This window comes from Gigantopelta aegis, chromosome 6, assembly GCF_016097555.1.
Source record: "Gigantopelta aegis isolate Gae_Host chromosome 6, Gae_host_genome, whole genome shotgun sequence".
Classification (NCBI taxonomy): domain Eukaryota; kingdom Metazoa; phylum Mollusca; class Gastropoda; order Neomphalida; family Peltospiridae; genus Gigantopelta; species Gigantopelta aegis.
The window spans coordinates 9,374,366-9,391,367 of NC_054704.1; the positions used below are offsets into that span (position 1 = coordinate 9,374,366).

General features: G+C 35.4%; 1 protein-coding gene across 3 annotated transcripts in view; it reads left to right on the forward strand.

Annotated features, from left to right (window-relative positions):
- The window catches only part of LOC121374244 (copper-transporting ATPase 1-like), a 39,636-nt gene extending 22,634 nt beyond the window's left edge, over window positions 1-17,002 (forward strand). For all 3 annotated transcript variants that reach the window (XM_041501259.1, XM_041501261.1, XM_041501258.1), the window contains exons 6-22: window positions 240-401; window positions 872-948; window positions 1,791-2,022; window positions 3,665-3,898; window positions 4,360-4,500; window positions 4,912-5,020; window positions 5,566-5,690; window positions 6,230-6,364; window positions 7,200-7,391; window positions 8,079-8,261; window positions 8,980-9,190; window positions 9,600-9,758; window positions 12,123-12,265; window positions 12,880-13,083; window positions 13,911-14,028; window positions 15,567-15,669; window positions 16,168-17,002. In XM_041501259.1, coding sequence (XP_041357193.1) covers window positions 240-401; window positions 872-948; window positions 1,791-2,022; window positions 3,665-3,898; window positions 4,360-4,500; window positions 4,912-5,020; window positions 5,566-5,690; window positions 6,230-6,364; window positions 7,200-7,391; window positions 8,079-8,261; window positions 8,980-9,190; window positions 9,600-9,758; window positions 12,123-12,265; window positions 12,880-13,083; window positions 13,911-14,028; window positions 15,567-15,669; window positions 16,168-16,408 — 2,769 coding nt within the window. In that variant the 3' untranslated portion in view covers window positions 16,409-17,002. The remainder of the gene's footprint in view (window positions 1-239; window positions 402-871; window positions 949-1,790; window positions 2,023-3,664; window positions 3,899-4,359; window positions 4,501-4,911; window positions 5,021-5,565; window positions 5,691-6,229; window positions 6,365-7,199; window positions 7,392-8,078; window positions 8,262-8,979; window positions 9,191-9,599; window positions 9,759-12,122; window positions 12,266-12,879; window positions 13,084-13,910; window positions 14,029-15,566; window positions 15,670-16,167) is intronic.

Consider the following 17,002-nt stretch of genomic DNA (forward strand, 5'->3'; position numbering starts at 1 on the left):
ATTAATTCTAGGTAGTTTCTAATATGAAATTTGAACTTGTCATTGTATATACATACAGAAAACATTATTTTATTATAGTACAAAAGTACCAATGATTGTATTGTTGTACACAAAAGATGCAAGTTTAATTATAATTTTATTTTTTATTTTAATATTTATGGTCACAAAATCTGTTATCTGCTTTGCAAAAGTATTCCAATATGAACCTGCAGATTAATGATATTGTAAATGTTTGTTAGATCACTGGCATGACCTGCTCTTCGTGTGTCCACCTTATCGAGTCAACACTGAAGAAAAAAACAGGCATCATATCTGCTTCAGTCGCAATGTCCACGTCCAGAGGAAAGTTTACCTTCAAAACGGATGATATTGGGCCGCGAGACATCATTGAGACTATCAAGGTAGGAGTCCTGCATAAAATGACCGAAGAAGATGTAATCACAAATTAGCATCAAGTTTATTTTGTGGCTTCTTTAACTAAGTAGCATTATTCAGTTAGTTGCAATCATGTCCTGTTTGATTATATAAGGGATTGGTTTTATCACTTTGTGGATTGTATGAATGATTCCAGTGTTTTTGCCAGCTGAAAATTCAAATTTGTTGCTTTTTGATCAGCCTGTTTTAAGTTTTTAAAAATCTCAAGACAATGGTATGTATTCAAATCGTTTAAAGAAATAAAAAAAGGATAAAACGTGTGGAAATTTAGACATACTACTAAACTTGCCAGTATGATGATATACTTAAAAATATGCTAAATCTTCATGATGAAAGATATTCAAACATTAATGCATGAAATTAAAAAAACATTTAATGAAATGATAACTGATTACTAATTTTAAACTGAAAATATTTGTCTTTTGTCTGTTTACAGTCTATAGGTTTCGAGGCTCACCTGGTAACCGATGATGACGACATTGCTCGATACGACCACAGACATGAAATCAAAAGGTTTGTATGTCACCTGTTGTTTGGCTTTCTTCCAGTCAGTTAAATCTACTCATACTACAAAATTCACCAAAATCAGGTCCATTTTATATGTATTTTGTTTCAATTTGTGCACTTAGTACAGGTTACATTTTTATATTGGTGCAAAGCAAGAAAAGTGTGTTCTTTATATGAATATGACCATGTATGCATGTCAGCTTTTATATTACTAGTATATAAAGCAAGTGGATTTAGTTTTTTATATTGCCTGTGTTTATCCAATAAAAAATGTCCTTTATGTCATGTATGTACAGATTATTTTTTTACAAATATCTAAGTGCTTATCCAGCATGTCAATGTATTATCTAAGTGCTTATCCAGCATGTCAATGTATTATCTAAGTGCTTATCCAGCATGTCAATGTATTATCTAAGTGCTTATCCAGCATGTCAATGTATTATCTAAGTGCTTATCCAGCATGTCAATGTATTATCTAAGTGCTTATCCAGCATGTCAATGTATTATCTAAGGGGATATTATTAAATTCTTAACATCAAGTTATTCTCTGTGTACATATACTACTTCTTAGGCTCAAGTAAACTATTGTGATCCATATTCATCGGTTGATGTCCCTAATGCATCATGTGTACATTTTTCACATTTTTGACTTCATCCCCAAAATGACTTGACCAGTTCCAATCACATTTTGTGGGAATTAAGCTTCCTTGGTACATGGAGAAACAGATTTGTGAATTTAGTCATTCTGCTTTATTATGGTGGACATTATCTATTATCTTTAAGTAAGGACAAAATGAATGTTGAAAAATGGTTTGTAAAATAACGCAAACAACTTTGTAATTTTTCAGATGGCGTGGCTCGTTTTTACTGTCGTTGGTGTTTGGTTTGCCAGCACTGGTTGTCATGTTGTACTTCATGTTTCACGAGCCAGCCGTTACAGCTGATTCTACATCTTCCAACGAGACCAGTCCCGACAACACAACCACTCCAAAACCCAAGGAGAGTTACTACCAAATAATGGTGGTTCCTGGCCTGTCGGTTGAAAACCTCCTGCTTTTCCTTCTGTCAACCCCAGTTCAGGTTGGTATTTAAAATAACATTGAATATATTTTATTTTATTTGGCAGACAATATAATGTTATGCAGCCATTTTGTTTTTGTTTTTTTATACTCTTATTTAAACCCCATTCATTAGAGGCTAACTTTGCAATAAAATTATTAACTATGAGCTCTACAGTTTAAATCTGTTTTACTCTACAGTTTGTGTTCCCAATATTACATTAAAGGGACACGCCCTAGTTACGGCTAGTTGTTAACCATTACGGCATTGTTTTTCGCTATTAAACCTATTTTTTCACAAATAAAATTGCACTTTACTTACATTTTATTATTTAGAATACACATTTCCATTCACCTGAAGTGTTTTTTGATAATCCTGATGTTTGTAAAACCACGAAATGCATTTTTTGTATTTCTTAAAAATCCAAGGTCCAATCTATTTTTAGAGGGAATCTTCCTGTTTAAACATCACAGACGTTGGTATACCACGTGACCGTTATCATTTTGGTTCGGTTTGTTTTCTCGTGCACGGTTCGCGCAATCAACATCCGATTTGTTGTCGTTTGCTTGTTGTTCATTTGTGAGATTTTTCTTCACAGTTCGTGAACATTTTCAGTAACAATAAAGTTCAGACAAGTAAGTATCTCAATACAAAATGTTACAAACCCTTAAAACCAATAATTTTGCTAAGTCTTACGACATCTGGAGAGGGGATACAACCAGGACAGAACAGTTGGAACATGTCCAGAGAGGTGAAAGGAACGCACCCCCAAGTCTGTGCTCACTCTGTGAAATTTGTCGTGATGTAGGCATTGTTGTGCTTCGAGCGACATCTACCGGTGACATCAGAATACTAACTTTCAAAATTATTTCAAGCAATTGGGACATGGGGATACCCATGGTATTTATCGATATAAAACCTGCTTTTTCACTCCATTTGATAAAAACGTGATCTAAGTGTGTTACAGATTTGTAGATTAACCAAATTATAATTTATTTTCGCTGGATGGAACTAGGGCGTGCGGCTTTAAAAGTGTTATTCCTAATTTTACTTTCACATAAATGTCTTTCATAATGCCTGTACTACATTTTTCTAACTTTATTAGAAAACAAGGATGACATCGTTATTCATACATGATATCATTATTAATAATTTTCATTATGTACACTACACACCTTCAGATGGAAAATTCATGAATCGTTACACTATTCAAGGGAGTTAACTCATGGTCTAAATCCCTCCCCCCCCTTTTATCCAGAAAGCAAATTTCATGCAAGATTTTTCTATAATTTTTATAAAATTGAACTAGCCTTTATTGCAAATTAAAACATACATAATGCTATCTCCTGGTAATTTGTGTATGGTTTTAACTACATTATTATATACATGTATACATATATGAAGTTAACTTTTAAACTAATTTTAACCAAACTGGCTTAAAGCGTATCTGTCCAAGGTATACATGACAGTGTACATGAATCAGTTTGCAGGAATATTGTTTTTGTTAATTCCACAAGACATTTTTGTTTTTGTTTATATTGTTTTTATTAATTCCACAAGACATTTTTGTTTTTGTTTATATTGTTTTTGTTAATTCCACAACACATTTTTGTTTTTGTTTATATTGTTTTTATTAATTCCACAAAACCTTTTTGTTTTTCAGTTTGTTGGTGGTCGATACTTCTATATTCAGGCTTACAAAGCTGTAAAGCATAAAGCAACCAATATGGATGTTTTGGTTGTCTTGGCAACTACAATATCCTATACGTACTCTGTTATCATCGTTGTTGTTGCGATGTCCATGGAAGAGCCTGTCAGCCCAAGAACGTTCTTTGAGACGACCCCGATGTTGATGGTGTTTATAGCCCTGGGAAGGTGGCTGGAACACATTGCTAAGGTATGTTCATAAAGATATGTGCTCCTGTGGTTAAATGACATGCAAATCAGTGCAGTTGGTTCGAATCCTGTCAATATACATCTTGTGTTTTTTATTATCTAATATTTTTTTTAATTTGCATTGTCATTAATTATGATTCATTGTATGGAGAACCTTTACTATAAAATTTTATCCGTAAGTTACTGTTTTAATCTGTACAAGTATACAAATACATATAGCAAAATGCAATAGAAATGTAAAACTCTTTTACAGGGTATGAAAGAGCTAATGTCTCTTGTCTGATATTACAACAATAGCTAACATCAGTTTTATCGAGTTGTTATGTTCTGTGGACCATGGTGCATATGCTAGTTCCATTAAAATGTATAAGATGTGTATTCATAATGTGTATAAAATACTAAGTGACATTGTGGGCGCGTATTTTTCATGTCCTTTAGTTAGTCTTTATGTTATGTATTCAGGGCAAGACAAGTGAAGCACTGGCCAAGCTGATGTCCCTGCAGGCCTCAGAGGCAGTTCTAGTGGAGGTGGACAAAGAAATGAACATAATAAAGGAGGAGACGATTGGTGTTGACCTTGTACAACGTGGAGATGTCTTGAAGGTCAGTTTGTTAGGTTTCTCTTTAAATATGTCCTTTTGTTTTCTTTTTTCAGTACTGAATGATAATGTGTGACATCGTTCAGTATGGATATATGTACTCAGATGTAGGTTTTTGTTTAAATGAAATATAATTATATTTAATTTTAATGAAGTGGGTTTGTATAATTACATTATAAAATCAAATAAAGTATCAAATGTAGACATAAAGACATAAATATCTGTAATAATTTTAAAAAAAGGATAAAAATCTACAACATCCATCAAAAAAAAGAAAAAACAAGAAACAAACCCAAAAAGCAAACCAAATAACAAGAAAAAACGGTGGAAAAATATTAGATATTATAACTAACGTTTGTAATTACATTTGTAGGTTTTACCTATGTGTTTAATTGCAACCTAATTATCTGACCAGGTGGTGCCAGGTGAAAAGATTCCAGTGGATGGGAGGGTCGTGGATGGGACGTCAACGTGTGATGAATCACTCATAACAGGAGAAAGTATGCCAGTCCCCAAAAAGACAGGTAACAACTGCTAAAAAACAATTTACAAAGATGTATGGAAGTAATAGAGAACTAAAATATTAATTTTGGCACAATAGTCAATTTTATAAAATAAAAAACTATGAGAAATACAACATATACCCATTTAGTCTTTTCATGAAACAAGTGGCAGGAAGCTGCAGATAAAAGTATCAAGACAGGATTAAGGAACATGATTACAATTTGGATTTAAAAAATGGAACAAAACAATTATTTTCTTAAATGAATCTATAAGGTGACTAAATTGTAGGAATTAATAGGACAACATGAGTTTTCATAATTAAATAAATAAAATGAAGGCTGAAGGGGACCACAATAATCAGTTTGTGGTATTTAAACCTCTGAAGTTAAAAGCCAACAGTATAAATGAAATACCATTTGGCATTTTGTTATAATTCTATTTATGGAAATAAGTTATCTTATTACTTACTTTAGGGAAGTAATTATCATCTAGGAAATTCCTTTATGAAATTATAATCATTTCTTACCAAAAGTTACATGATCTCATTCTTTTTCTCCGTTTCCAGGTAGCTCTGTTATCGGAGGTTCGATTAACCAACATGGCATGCTGCTGGTAGAGGCCACACATGTGGGATCGGACACCACCCTGTCACAGATCGTGAAACTCGTCGAGGAGGCTCAGACATCAAAGGTAGCTTGACAGCAGATTTAAAAAACTATAATAGCTATAATTGTTAAAACTGCTAATCAGGTAGTTGAGCCAGTTTAAATCACATTAATGCACACTTTGCTGTTAGATCATATTGTATTTATCATTTTCTATTGGTGTTTAGTTCATTGATCCCATATAACAATACATGTAAAATAGTTCAGTGGAATTTTCATTTCTTATCAACTTAACCTGTCCTCAAACAAAATGCATATTCCCCCTATTCGAACATCCCAACAGCCAATGGAAAGGAGGACGCAGTAGAAGAATGTTAGGCCATCTCATTTGCTGTTGGGATGTTCGAACCAGACAACTATCCTTAGGGAATATGCATTTTGTTTGAGGACAGGTGAATTATTCATAAAAAAGAAAGAGAAAACATCTCCAGTTTTCTTCAAATTATTATTAATATGGCTTATAACATTTAAATTGTTGTGGCATCATAGTGGTTTATATGAAGAACCTATTTAGAAAGAGGTAGATTTAGGGTTTTTATGTTCTTTTTTTCCGTTTTTCCCCAGGCTCCAATTCAAGAACTGGCAGACAGAATCGCTGGTATCTTCGTTCCCATTGTGTGCATTCTCTCTCTGCTCACGCTAACTGTGTGGATCATTATTGGCTTTGTTGACATCAAGTTGATTGAACCGGACTTCGAGGTTTGTACATATGACATAATAGACAGTGGGTTTTTTCATATACTGAAATCTGCCTGATTAGAGTTTAAAGAAGGTCTTGATTTATTTGTTAAGAAATTTTAACTGTATGTCATTGATGATAGATGTCACTGCCCAAGTCTTCTTGCATAAGACAAGTGAGATTGATTTAAAGTGTATTTTTGAATACCAATTTACTACTCTGTTATTTAATCAAATTTAGTGAAATTTAAAGATTTTTTTTTTAGAGCGAAATGATTATCATCATCATCAGCGAAATGATTATCATCATCATCATCATCATCATCATCCTCATCATCATTGTTATTAATTATTATTTAGTCAATAAGACTTAGTATAGCATTTCCAGCCAGTGCACGACTGGTATATTAAAGGCCATGGTATGTACTACCCTGTCTGTGGGATAGTGCATATAAAAGATCCCTTGCTGCTAATCGAAAAGAGTAGCCCATGAAGTGGCGACAGCAGGTTTCCTCTCTCAATATCTATGTGGTCCTTAACCATATGTCTGATGCCATATAACCGTAAATAAAATGTGTTGAGTGCGTCGTTAAATAAAACATTTCTTTCCTTCCATTCATTTAAGCATTTCTGTCTCACCTTTATGTAGTAAGATAGGTCTTCTTTTTTTTTTTACAGAATAAACCTTACATACTGGATTTATACAAATCTAATATCAACTAGTAAAAAGGGAAATCAGATGCTCCAGCTTTTAATAATGATTTACTTCTTTGTTTCAGGTTAATGTTCTGTGTAGAGATATTTCAGTAATTCGGCACTGTCTCTGTTGACAATTAATTTTTGTACAATTTTACAGGAGGGAGGTTCTATCTTGAAAACAGAAGCGATCTTTGAGAAGGCGTTCCAGTACGCCATCACGGTGCTGAGTATTGCGTGTCCGTGTGCGCTGGGGCTGGCCACGCCCACTGCCGTGATGGTGGGGACCGGGGTGGGAGCCATTAACGGGATCCTCATCAAGGGAGGAGAACCTCTGGAGATGACTCACCAGGTAGGTAGTCGAGGTTTATATTCTCAAAAAAAACTTCACATTGTCTTCTAAGAAAAGCTACGGGCCCCCCAAAAAGGTTTGATTAATGTTGCATGGTTTAAAAAATAAGGTTGGTAGGTAGGTGTTAGTTTTAAAAACATTTTATCATGATTATATTTCAATGAGTTTATAGCAGAAACTGTAAATGATCTTCCCTGTAAAAGAGTTTCCCTTTAGTTTGTTATATATTTTTGTATGTTTTCTTTTTCATGTCTTCTTTTTTTCATGTCTTCTTTTTTTTTTTTTTTTTTTTAAAGAAAAACATATAGGATCAGTCAGGAAACCAAAAACCAACTTTAATTTTTAAATTTTTTGGGGCGAATGAATATTGTCTGTCTTTGGAATATTGCATTAAACTAATATGATGCAATGTTGTACTGATGAATCAGTTTAGAGAATAGTTGTTGAACAATTTACAAACATTGGTAGTCAACCTTCAGTACTTCACAGGTAACAGTGACTTTACACACTGAGATATTTAGTATCATTATCCTTGTAATAGACAACACTTTGAAGATGCTCTTTTGTGCAGTGTGTCCAGTGCTTTTATTATTTTAATATGCTGATGTGTTTCATATGTTCTTGCCTTAGTATTTTTGTCTATCATTTAAATATGTTTTCACTGCACTGCTTTTGTTCTTGTTTCAGATTAAATGTGTAGTGTTTGACAAGACTGGTACAGTGACCCACGGTATTCCACGGGTGTCCCGGGTTACCATGTTCGTGGAGGAAAAAGATTGCTCGTTCGCCTCTCTCCTGGCCATTGCTGGAACAGCGGAAGCCAGTAGTGAACATCCCATAGCATCTGCCATTGTCAAATATGCCAAAGAGGTGAGAACTGTTACAGTTTCATGATCATAGAGAAGATTGCACGCAACAAAGAAATAGCTGATTATTTCTACTCATGGGCAGAGCAGATGGCCCCCTCCTCCATAAAAAAGTGCCTTTTTAAAAATGTCCTATATGTGTAGTTGTAGATGACCCTATATTACTGTGTCTTGAATGTGTTTACCCCCCCCCCCTCCTCCCCCACACACACACTCCCCAATTAGGCTAGATTCAGTTTGCTACTGAAAACTATTGAAAACAAAGAAGTACTGAATTGTACAAACAGTCAAACTTATTTCACAACAGAGGTATTCCTGTCCCGAGTCAGGTCCCCGATCATACCGGAGGCAGAACTCGGGATGGGCATGTTTGAAACCCTAGTGGTATATGAGCACGTTAAACTAGTTACCTACCTACCTACAACAGAGGTGGCCAGCTACCTACCTACAACAGAGGTGGCCACCTGTCTTACGTAGACCATCACCTTGCTATTCTCCCAGATCATAACACAATGAATGAATGGACCCTGAGCACAAAACAAGATATCAGCTATTGGGTGTCATACAATGGTAAATCGATGATCACATCAATATAAACCATTCAAAGGTAGATCATAAAACAGAGCACAAATTACTGTGTACAAAGCAGCCATGTCCTAACATTTGTTTATTTAATATTATATGAATATGGAATGTGTAATATATAACATTGTTTTACTTAGACTCTGAAAGCAGAGAACCTGGGAAAGGTAAAGAATTTCAGTGCAGTTCCTGGTTGTGGACTGAAGTGTGAAGTGTCGCAGATCGAGCCTCTGTTAGTTGACTTGGACATGGAGGGAGTGAACAACCGGAAAAACCAGGTCGGCAGTGTGCGCATCAAGACTGACCACACGGTGTATGGTGACATAGAGCTGCAGTCACTACAGATCGAGGGTAAGAATCATAGTACAGTATGACATAATTAAGTACACAATATGACATACACATGTATTTCGTCCTTAAAGGCATGACACCAGTTATTAAGCATTGGCAAATTGTCAGCCTCTTGTTCTTGTGCAAATAATTTTTAAAGAATTAATTTGTTTGTATAGAAATATGTTTTATTTTCATTCGTCTAAAAAGCTTTAAAAATTAATTGTTTTTGAAAATGGAAGTACACTTTTTAATTATCGTCTATATAGTCTATGTAGTTAATCATTATATGGAAGAATTAAGATATCAAATAATTTGTTGCATTTTTGAAAACTTAAATAGATCCAGAAATCTGGAGAGTAAATTCAAGAGAAGTATGAGTATGTTTGTTGAATACTCGGTGACATCCTGGTTGTTTTGACTTACTCAGATGCGGCTCAACAAGCTTCATCTTCCAAGCCGTATGACGTGCTGATTGGAAACCGAGAGTGGATGCATCGTAATGGTCTGATAGTGACGGAAGATATGGACAAAGTGATGACAGAACATGAGGAACTTGGTCACACAGCTGTTCTCTGTGTAATTGATGGTAAAGTAGGATTTTCTTTATATTAGGCTAAAATAAAGCAAATCCTAAATCTTCATCGTTGCCTGCCCTGAGGATAAGGATCGAATCACTCCACATTTTTTTATTGGCCAATTTTATTTTATTTTTTGTCCTTTTAAACAACATATATGATGCTCAATATGCAGTATTTCCAATATAAAATAAATAAAAAAATTTCCCGCTCCTGCAACCTCCATTTAGAAAATATTTTAGATGAAAATATAACATTTAATTTGTTGCCTTTTGGTGGACCGGCCTCGGTGGCGTCATGGTTAGGCCATCGGTCTACAGGCTGGTAGGTACTGGGTTCGGATCCCAGTCGAGTCAAGGGATTTTTAATCCAGATACCGACTCTAAACCCTGAGTGAGTGCTCCGCAATGCTCAATGGGTAGGTGTAAACCACTTGTACTGACCAGTGATCCGTAACTGGTTCAACAAAGGCCATGGTTTGTGCTATCCTGCCTGTGGGAAACGCAAATAAAAGATCCCTTGCTGCTAATTGGAAAGAGTAGCCCATGTAGTGGTGACAGCGGGTTTCCTCTCAAAATCTGTGTGGTCCTTAACCATATGCCTGATGCCATATAACCGTAAATAAAATGTGTTGAGTGCATCGTTAAATAAAACTTTTCTTTCTTTTTCCTTTTGGTGAAGTGTTTTGTGAATTAATTACATTATTGCAAAATCTCTGAATTATTTTTAATTCACATTTCCATGATTAAGAATGTACATGTAGGAAATGAATGACATGTAAATTGACTTTTAATTAGTAAATATACTTCATCATGAGTTTAGTTAGTAGATCATATGGTAATATGCATTTTCAACTGATTCAGTGAATGTATCAGCTAATATTAGTTGTAGATCATAGCTATTTTGACAGTTGTGTGTGAATGAGTGATGCAGTGCATGTGTAGGTTAACTGTTAGTATTTGTAGGAGTAACTGTTAGTCCATAGCTACGTGCTGTTGTGTTAGCAATGATGTATTGTGTTTGTAGGAGTGATCATAATGTCGTGTTTGTAGGAGTGATCATAATATCGTGTTTGTAGGAGTGATCATAATGTTGTGTTTGTAGGAGTCATTATAATGATGTTGTGTTTGTAGAAATGATTGTGATGATGTTGTGTGTTTGTAGGAGTGATCATAATGTTGTGTTTGTAGGAGTCATTATAATGATGTTGTGTTTGTAGAAATGATTGTGATGATGTGTGTTTGTAGGAGTGATCATAATGTTGTGTTTGTTGGAGTCAGTATAATGATGTTGTGTTTGTAGAAATGATTGTGATGATGTTGTGTGTTTGTAGGAGTGATCATAATGTTGTGTGTGTTTGAGTCATTATAATGATGTTGTGTTTGTAGAAATGATTGTGATGATGTTGTGTGTTTGTAGCAGTGATCATAATGTGTTTGTTGGAGTCATTATAATGATGTTGTGTTTGTAGAAATGATTGTGATGATGTGTGTTTGTAGGAATGATCATAATGTAGTGTTTGTAGGAGTCATTATAATGATGTTGTGTTTGTAGAAATGATTGTGATGATGATGTGTGTTTGTAGGAGTGATCATAATGTTGTGTTTGTTGGAGTCATTATAATGATGTTGTGTTTGTAGAAATGATTGTGATGATGTTGTGTGTTTGTAGGAGTGATCATAGAATAATGATGATTGTGATGATGTTGTGTGTTTGTAGGAGTGATCATAATGTTGTGTGTGTTTGAGTCATTATAATGATGTTGTGTTTGTAGAAATGATTGTGATGATGTGTGTTTGTAGGAATGATCATAATGTAGTGTTTGTAGGAGTCATTATAATGATGTTGTGTTTGTAGAAATGATTGTGATGATGATGTGTGTTTGTAGGAGTGATCATAATGTTGTGTTTGTAGCCCTGAGGGATCAATCATAACGATGTGATTATAGCAATGTTGTGTTTATAACAATGTTGTGTTTATATCAATGTTGTGTTTATAACAATGTTGTGTTTATATCCCTGATTGATAATAATGTTGTTGTAGCCCTAAGTGCTGTTGTGTTTGTAGCCCTGAGTGATCATAGCGATGTATTTTTTTGTAGGAGTGATCGTGTCAAGGTGTTTGTAAGAGTGATTAGTTATGTATTGTTTTTGTAGGAGTGATCAGTGTGGTGTTTGTAGGAGTGATTGTGTCGACGCTGTGTTTGTAGGAGTGATTATATCTATTTTATGTAGGAGTGATCGTGTCAATGCTGTGTTTGTAGGAGTGATTGTGTCGATGCTGTGTTTGTAGAAGTGATTATATCTATATATTTTGTAGGAGTGATCATTATGATGTATTTTGTAGGAGTGATTATATCTATATATATTTTGTAGGAGTGATTGTGTCGATGCTGGCGGTGGCCGACATGGTTAAGTCTGAGGCTCACCTGGCCGTGCACTGTCTGAAGCGCATGGGTCTACAAGTGATTCTGCTCACCGGGGACAACAACAAGACGGCCAAGGCCATTGCTAAACAGGTCTGTTCAAACATAGCGTATCGCAATTGGGAACAGTGTATTTCCTAAAATAATTCTTGGCCTCATTATCATATTTTATACATAAATACATCAAACCAAAACCTAAATTTTTAGAGTATTCATTGTTATTACCCATATGGGTTTAGATATCCGGGGTAATATTTTTGATAATTGTACATGTGCAGATTGCTTCTTAAGCCTCTGATTGACTAGCTTAAAGATTTAGATTTTTAGGTAGTTGTTTGCTATGACCAGAATGTCACTTCCATTCATATGTTTTCATTCGTGAGTGAGTTTAGGAAGTTAGCAAGGTGGGTCTAGGTTGTGGTGACCCAATTTTAAAAGGGGGTTGAGTAAAGCTCCCCAGTAAAATATATTAAGGAAAGAGAAAATATGCTTGAGCAAAGAGGGTTTTGACCCTGAAACCGTCCTCTGCATATATACCTAAGTTTAAACTTACTTTACTATGGTATTTTTGCCACCACCGCATTTTTTTCATGCTTGCAGTACTGTCACAAACTTCACTCCACTCTGTAAATGTAACCACCTAATTTTGTCCAACACCCTCCTACTCTGAAAGATGAGGATCACCCTGAATCTGATTGTTATTGCAGATTGGTATCAAGCGTGTTTTCTCGGAAGTGCTTCCATCACACAAGGTGAAGAAGATTCAGCAGCTTCAAAAGCAAGGCTTGAAGGTCGCCATGGTTGGAGACGGCGTGAATGACTCGCCAGCCCTGGCACAGGCTGATGTGGGTATTGCTATCGGCACGGGAACGGATGTAGCAGTGGAGGCAGCCGATATTGTCCTCATTAAGGTGAGATATAATATAGTCCACCGGCCTTGGTGGTGTAGTGGTTAAACCATCGGACATAGACTGGTAGCTACTGAGTTCGCAGCAAGGTACCGGCTCCCACCCAGAGAAAATTTCAATGAGTAGGTGTAAGACCACTACACCCTCTTCTCTCTCACAAACCACTAACCAACTACATGTGTAACAACTAATTGACTGTCCTGAACAGACAGCCCAGATAGCTGAGATTTGTGCCCACGACAGCATGCTTGAACCTTAATTGGATATAAACACAGAAATAAGTTGAAATGAATGAAATGATACAGTCAGCAGACACTTATATAAAAAACTAAATTTCAGATTTGTGTGTGACATGCAAATGTTGATTTCTTTTAGTGATTTTTCATTTTGTTCAGTGGACTAAAGAGCAGGAGTCTACTACTAGTTACTAAATACCCTTTTTATTAGGTATTTCGCAATATGGCCAAATATATGTCTTAAATTGTAACCTTAGTTTTCACTCATATATAAAGATTTTGTGGATTTTTATGTATTGCACATAATTATTATTGACTGTTGTGGGCGAAACTGATCACAGCTGAGTGAGTCGTATAAACAATGGCTGGTAATCTGGAAAGTGTTTCTCTCATAAGTCTAAGATATTGAAAACCTTGATCCTCTTTGATGTAACTAGGCAAAAAAAAAGAGAAGTAAAAAAAAAGAGTCCTAAACTAAAAGAGTGTGGGGGGGGGGGGGGGGGGGAGGGGTCAAGTGATTTCCCTAGCTAATTAAATTTGCACAGTGTATTATTCAGTAGTGATAAGTGTTTAACATTTTCTTCATTTCTCCAGAGTGATCTGTTGGATGTGTACTGCGCTATCAAACTCTCCAAGAGCACCGTTCAGCGGATTCGCATAAACTTTGTGGCAGCGTGTATCTACAACTTGGTCGGCATTCCAATCGCTGCAGGTAAGACATTGTTCCTATTGCATCTTCAAAACTACTTTTGTGGAATAATGAACATATTCTAATTATTTGCTTTGCAGTCCGTACCTGATTTATAACTGTAGTCACTGCTCCTAATAACCTGGTAGGATAAACCATCTAAAAATACAAAGTTTTTTTTATTAAGATAGGAAATGTCTTATTTAACAATGCACTCAACACATTTTATTTATGGTTATATGGCGTCAGAAATATGGTTAAGGACACACAGATATTGAAAGGGGAAACCCACTGTTGCCACTTCATGGGCTACTCTTTTCGATTAACAACAAGGGATCTTTTATATGCACCATCCCACAGACAGGGTAGTACATACCACGTCATTTGATATGCCAGTCGTGGTGCACTGGCTGGAACGAGAAATGGCCCAATGGGCCCACCGACGGGGATCGATCTTTATTAAGATACATACAAGCTGACAACAGAATTCTGATTATATTCCTGGGACGTTGATTAATGTTAAGCTATATTGAAAACTAAAAGTCAGAATTATCCTATTGATAGAACAAAAAATAAAATGTTTACTAGCTTATTTCAGTCTTTAATTTTGTCATTTAGTCATTTGTGAACATTGTCATTTAGTCTACATGTCTTGTAAACATCGTCACTTAGTCTACATGTACTTAGTCTACATGTCTTGTGAACATCATCAGTTAGTCTTCATGTCTTGTGAACATCGTCAGGTAGTATACATGTCTTGTGAACATCGTCAGTTAGTGTTCATGTCTTGTGAACATCATCAGTTAGTCTTCATGTCTTGTGAACATCGTCAGGTAGTATACATGTCTTGTGATCATTAGTCGTCATGTCTTGTGAACATCGTCAGTTAGTCTTCATGTCTTGTGAACATCGTCAGTTAGTCTTCATGTCTTGTGAACATCGTCAGGTAGTATACATGTCTTGTGAACATCGTCAGTTAGTCTTCATGTCTTGTGAACATCATCAGTTAGTCTTCATGTCTTGTGAACATCGTCAGGTAGTATACATGTCTTGTGATCATCGTCGGTTAGTCTTCATGTCTTGTGAACATCGTCAGTTAGTGTTCATGTCTTGTGAACATCGTCAATTATAGTCTTCATGTCTTGTGAACATCGTCAGTTAGTCTTCATGTCTTGTGAACATCGTCAGTTAGTCTACATGTCTTGTGAACATTAGGATGACTCCTTGATTATTGGACTCTCTCATTATACGTCCCTTACCAGTCCAACCGAAGTGGACTGTAGTTTTTGTCTCCATCTGTCCAGCAATTTTCCGTTTTGGCAGTTATATTTATGTCCAGATCATGTTTAACTTTCATAGGAATTTATTCAAGGGCCATCATTTTTCAAAATATAATTTATCAGTTTTTTTTACAGAGTTATGGCCCATGAACTATGCATCAAATGTGAATGACAAAACTGTAATACATGGTCAGAGCCGTATGTCTGTATTTGTGTGGCCCATTAGGGGACATGTGTTATTGTACCAGTACTCCCAAACAGCTCGTTCTCTTATCATTTCAGGTGTGTTCGTGCCGTTTGGCTTGTCTCTGCGTCCATGGATGGCTTCGGCAGCCATGGCGCTGTCGTCAGTCTCTGTGGTCCTGTCATCACTCTTCCTCAAGCTGTAAGTTCTTCTATTCAGACATTTTATTTCATTACATTCCACCACTTGTCCCATTTATGAGTAAACACCTGTTAGTTTCCTTTTTGAATATATATCTGAATTTTGAAAGGACATCAAATCCTACAGCATGTTGAGTTTGCTACCCCAAAAATAAACTCTATGGTTTATATGTTATAATAAACTACAAAGTACACATACATGAATGAAAGTAATGACATCCCAGCATGAAGAATATGGATGTCAAACAAAGGTAATTAAATATAATAATATTTAAAAAAAAATCAATATGAAAATTCAAAAGTTAGTAAAAGTACATTTTACTTTGAATACCACACAAGTGTTACAAAAATTACTTCACTAAAAATTATATTTAAAGACTGATAATTTTAGTGAATTGACATTTGACAGTGAATTTAACTTGTTAATTTTACTCTGTAATAATCACATATGGTTTGTCAAAGAAGAGAGTAAATGATTTGTGGCGTTAATGTTTTTTAGATTTAAGAAACCACAGAAGGATAAAATGCTCACCCCGGACTACCTGAAGACAGTTGCTGAAGACCAAGTAAGCGACAATATTTCTATGCACCGCGGCATGGACGAAGACCCACCTAGTACGAAGGGAAGCAAGCAGGGGAGCCTACTCTCGCGACTCAGCAACAAAGTGAAAGAAGTGAAAGCCATAAACTTTGATCACATCAGTGCCTTAACTCACGGAGACATCCATGAGAAGTTTTAATTGTTCTGTTACTTGTTTCTGACAAGTCCATAATGAGACATTTCTCACTGAAGAACATTGTAATGTAGCAGTTATTATAGCAGTTTGATGATAATGTTTAAGTTAAGATTTGTGTACTTAAAACGTTCTAAAATGGACAATTGGCAAATTGGTAAAGATGGATCATATCATTCCAAAATTCGAACCATGACAGTATATCTATATACATGTATTAAAGATTGTTGATGAAAATGTTACCAATAGATGGAATTAAACACTTTCCTTATAGGCAGATAGCTGAGTTGTGTGCTCAGGACAATGTTCTTGAATGTTAATTACTGTAAACACAATATATCTCATTACAACATGATATTGAATTTTCCATAGTGAAATATGTATCACAAATCGCTCACTTCATAATAATCCAGAACCAAGTAAACACACCATATATGATTAGTAATGTGTTCCGTTAAATAATACCTTGACATTAGTGAAATTGTAATAAATGTTAGTAAGTACTGGAACATCTTCATAAATCAAGGCTAATATTCGTTCCTCGTATTCAGCCTTGATACATGTCGTCAAGAAATTGTGCCACAAAATGCTTAAATTTCA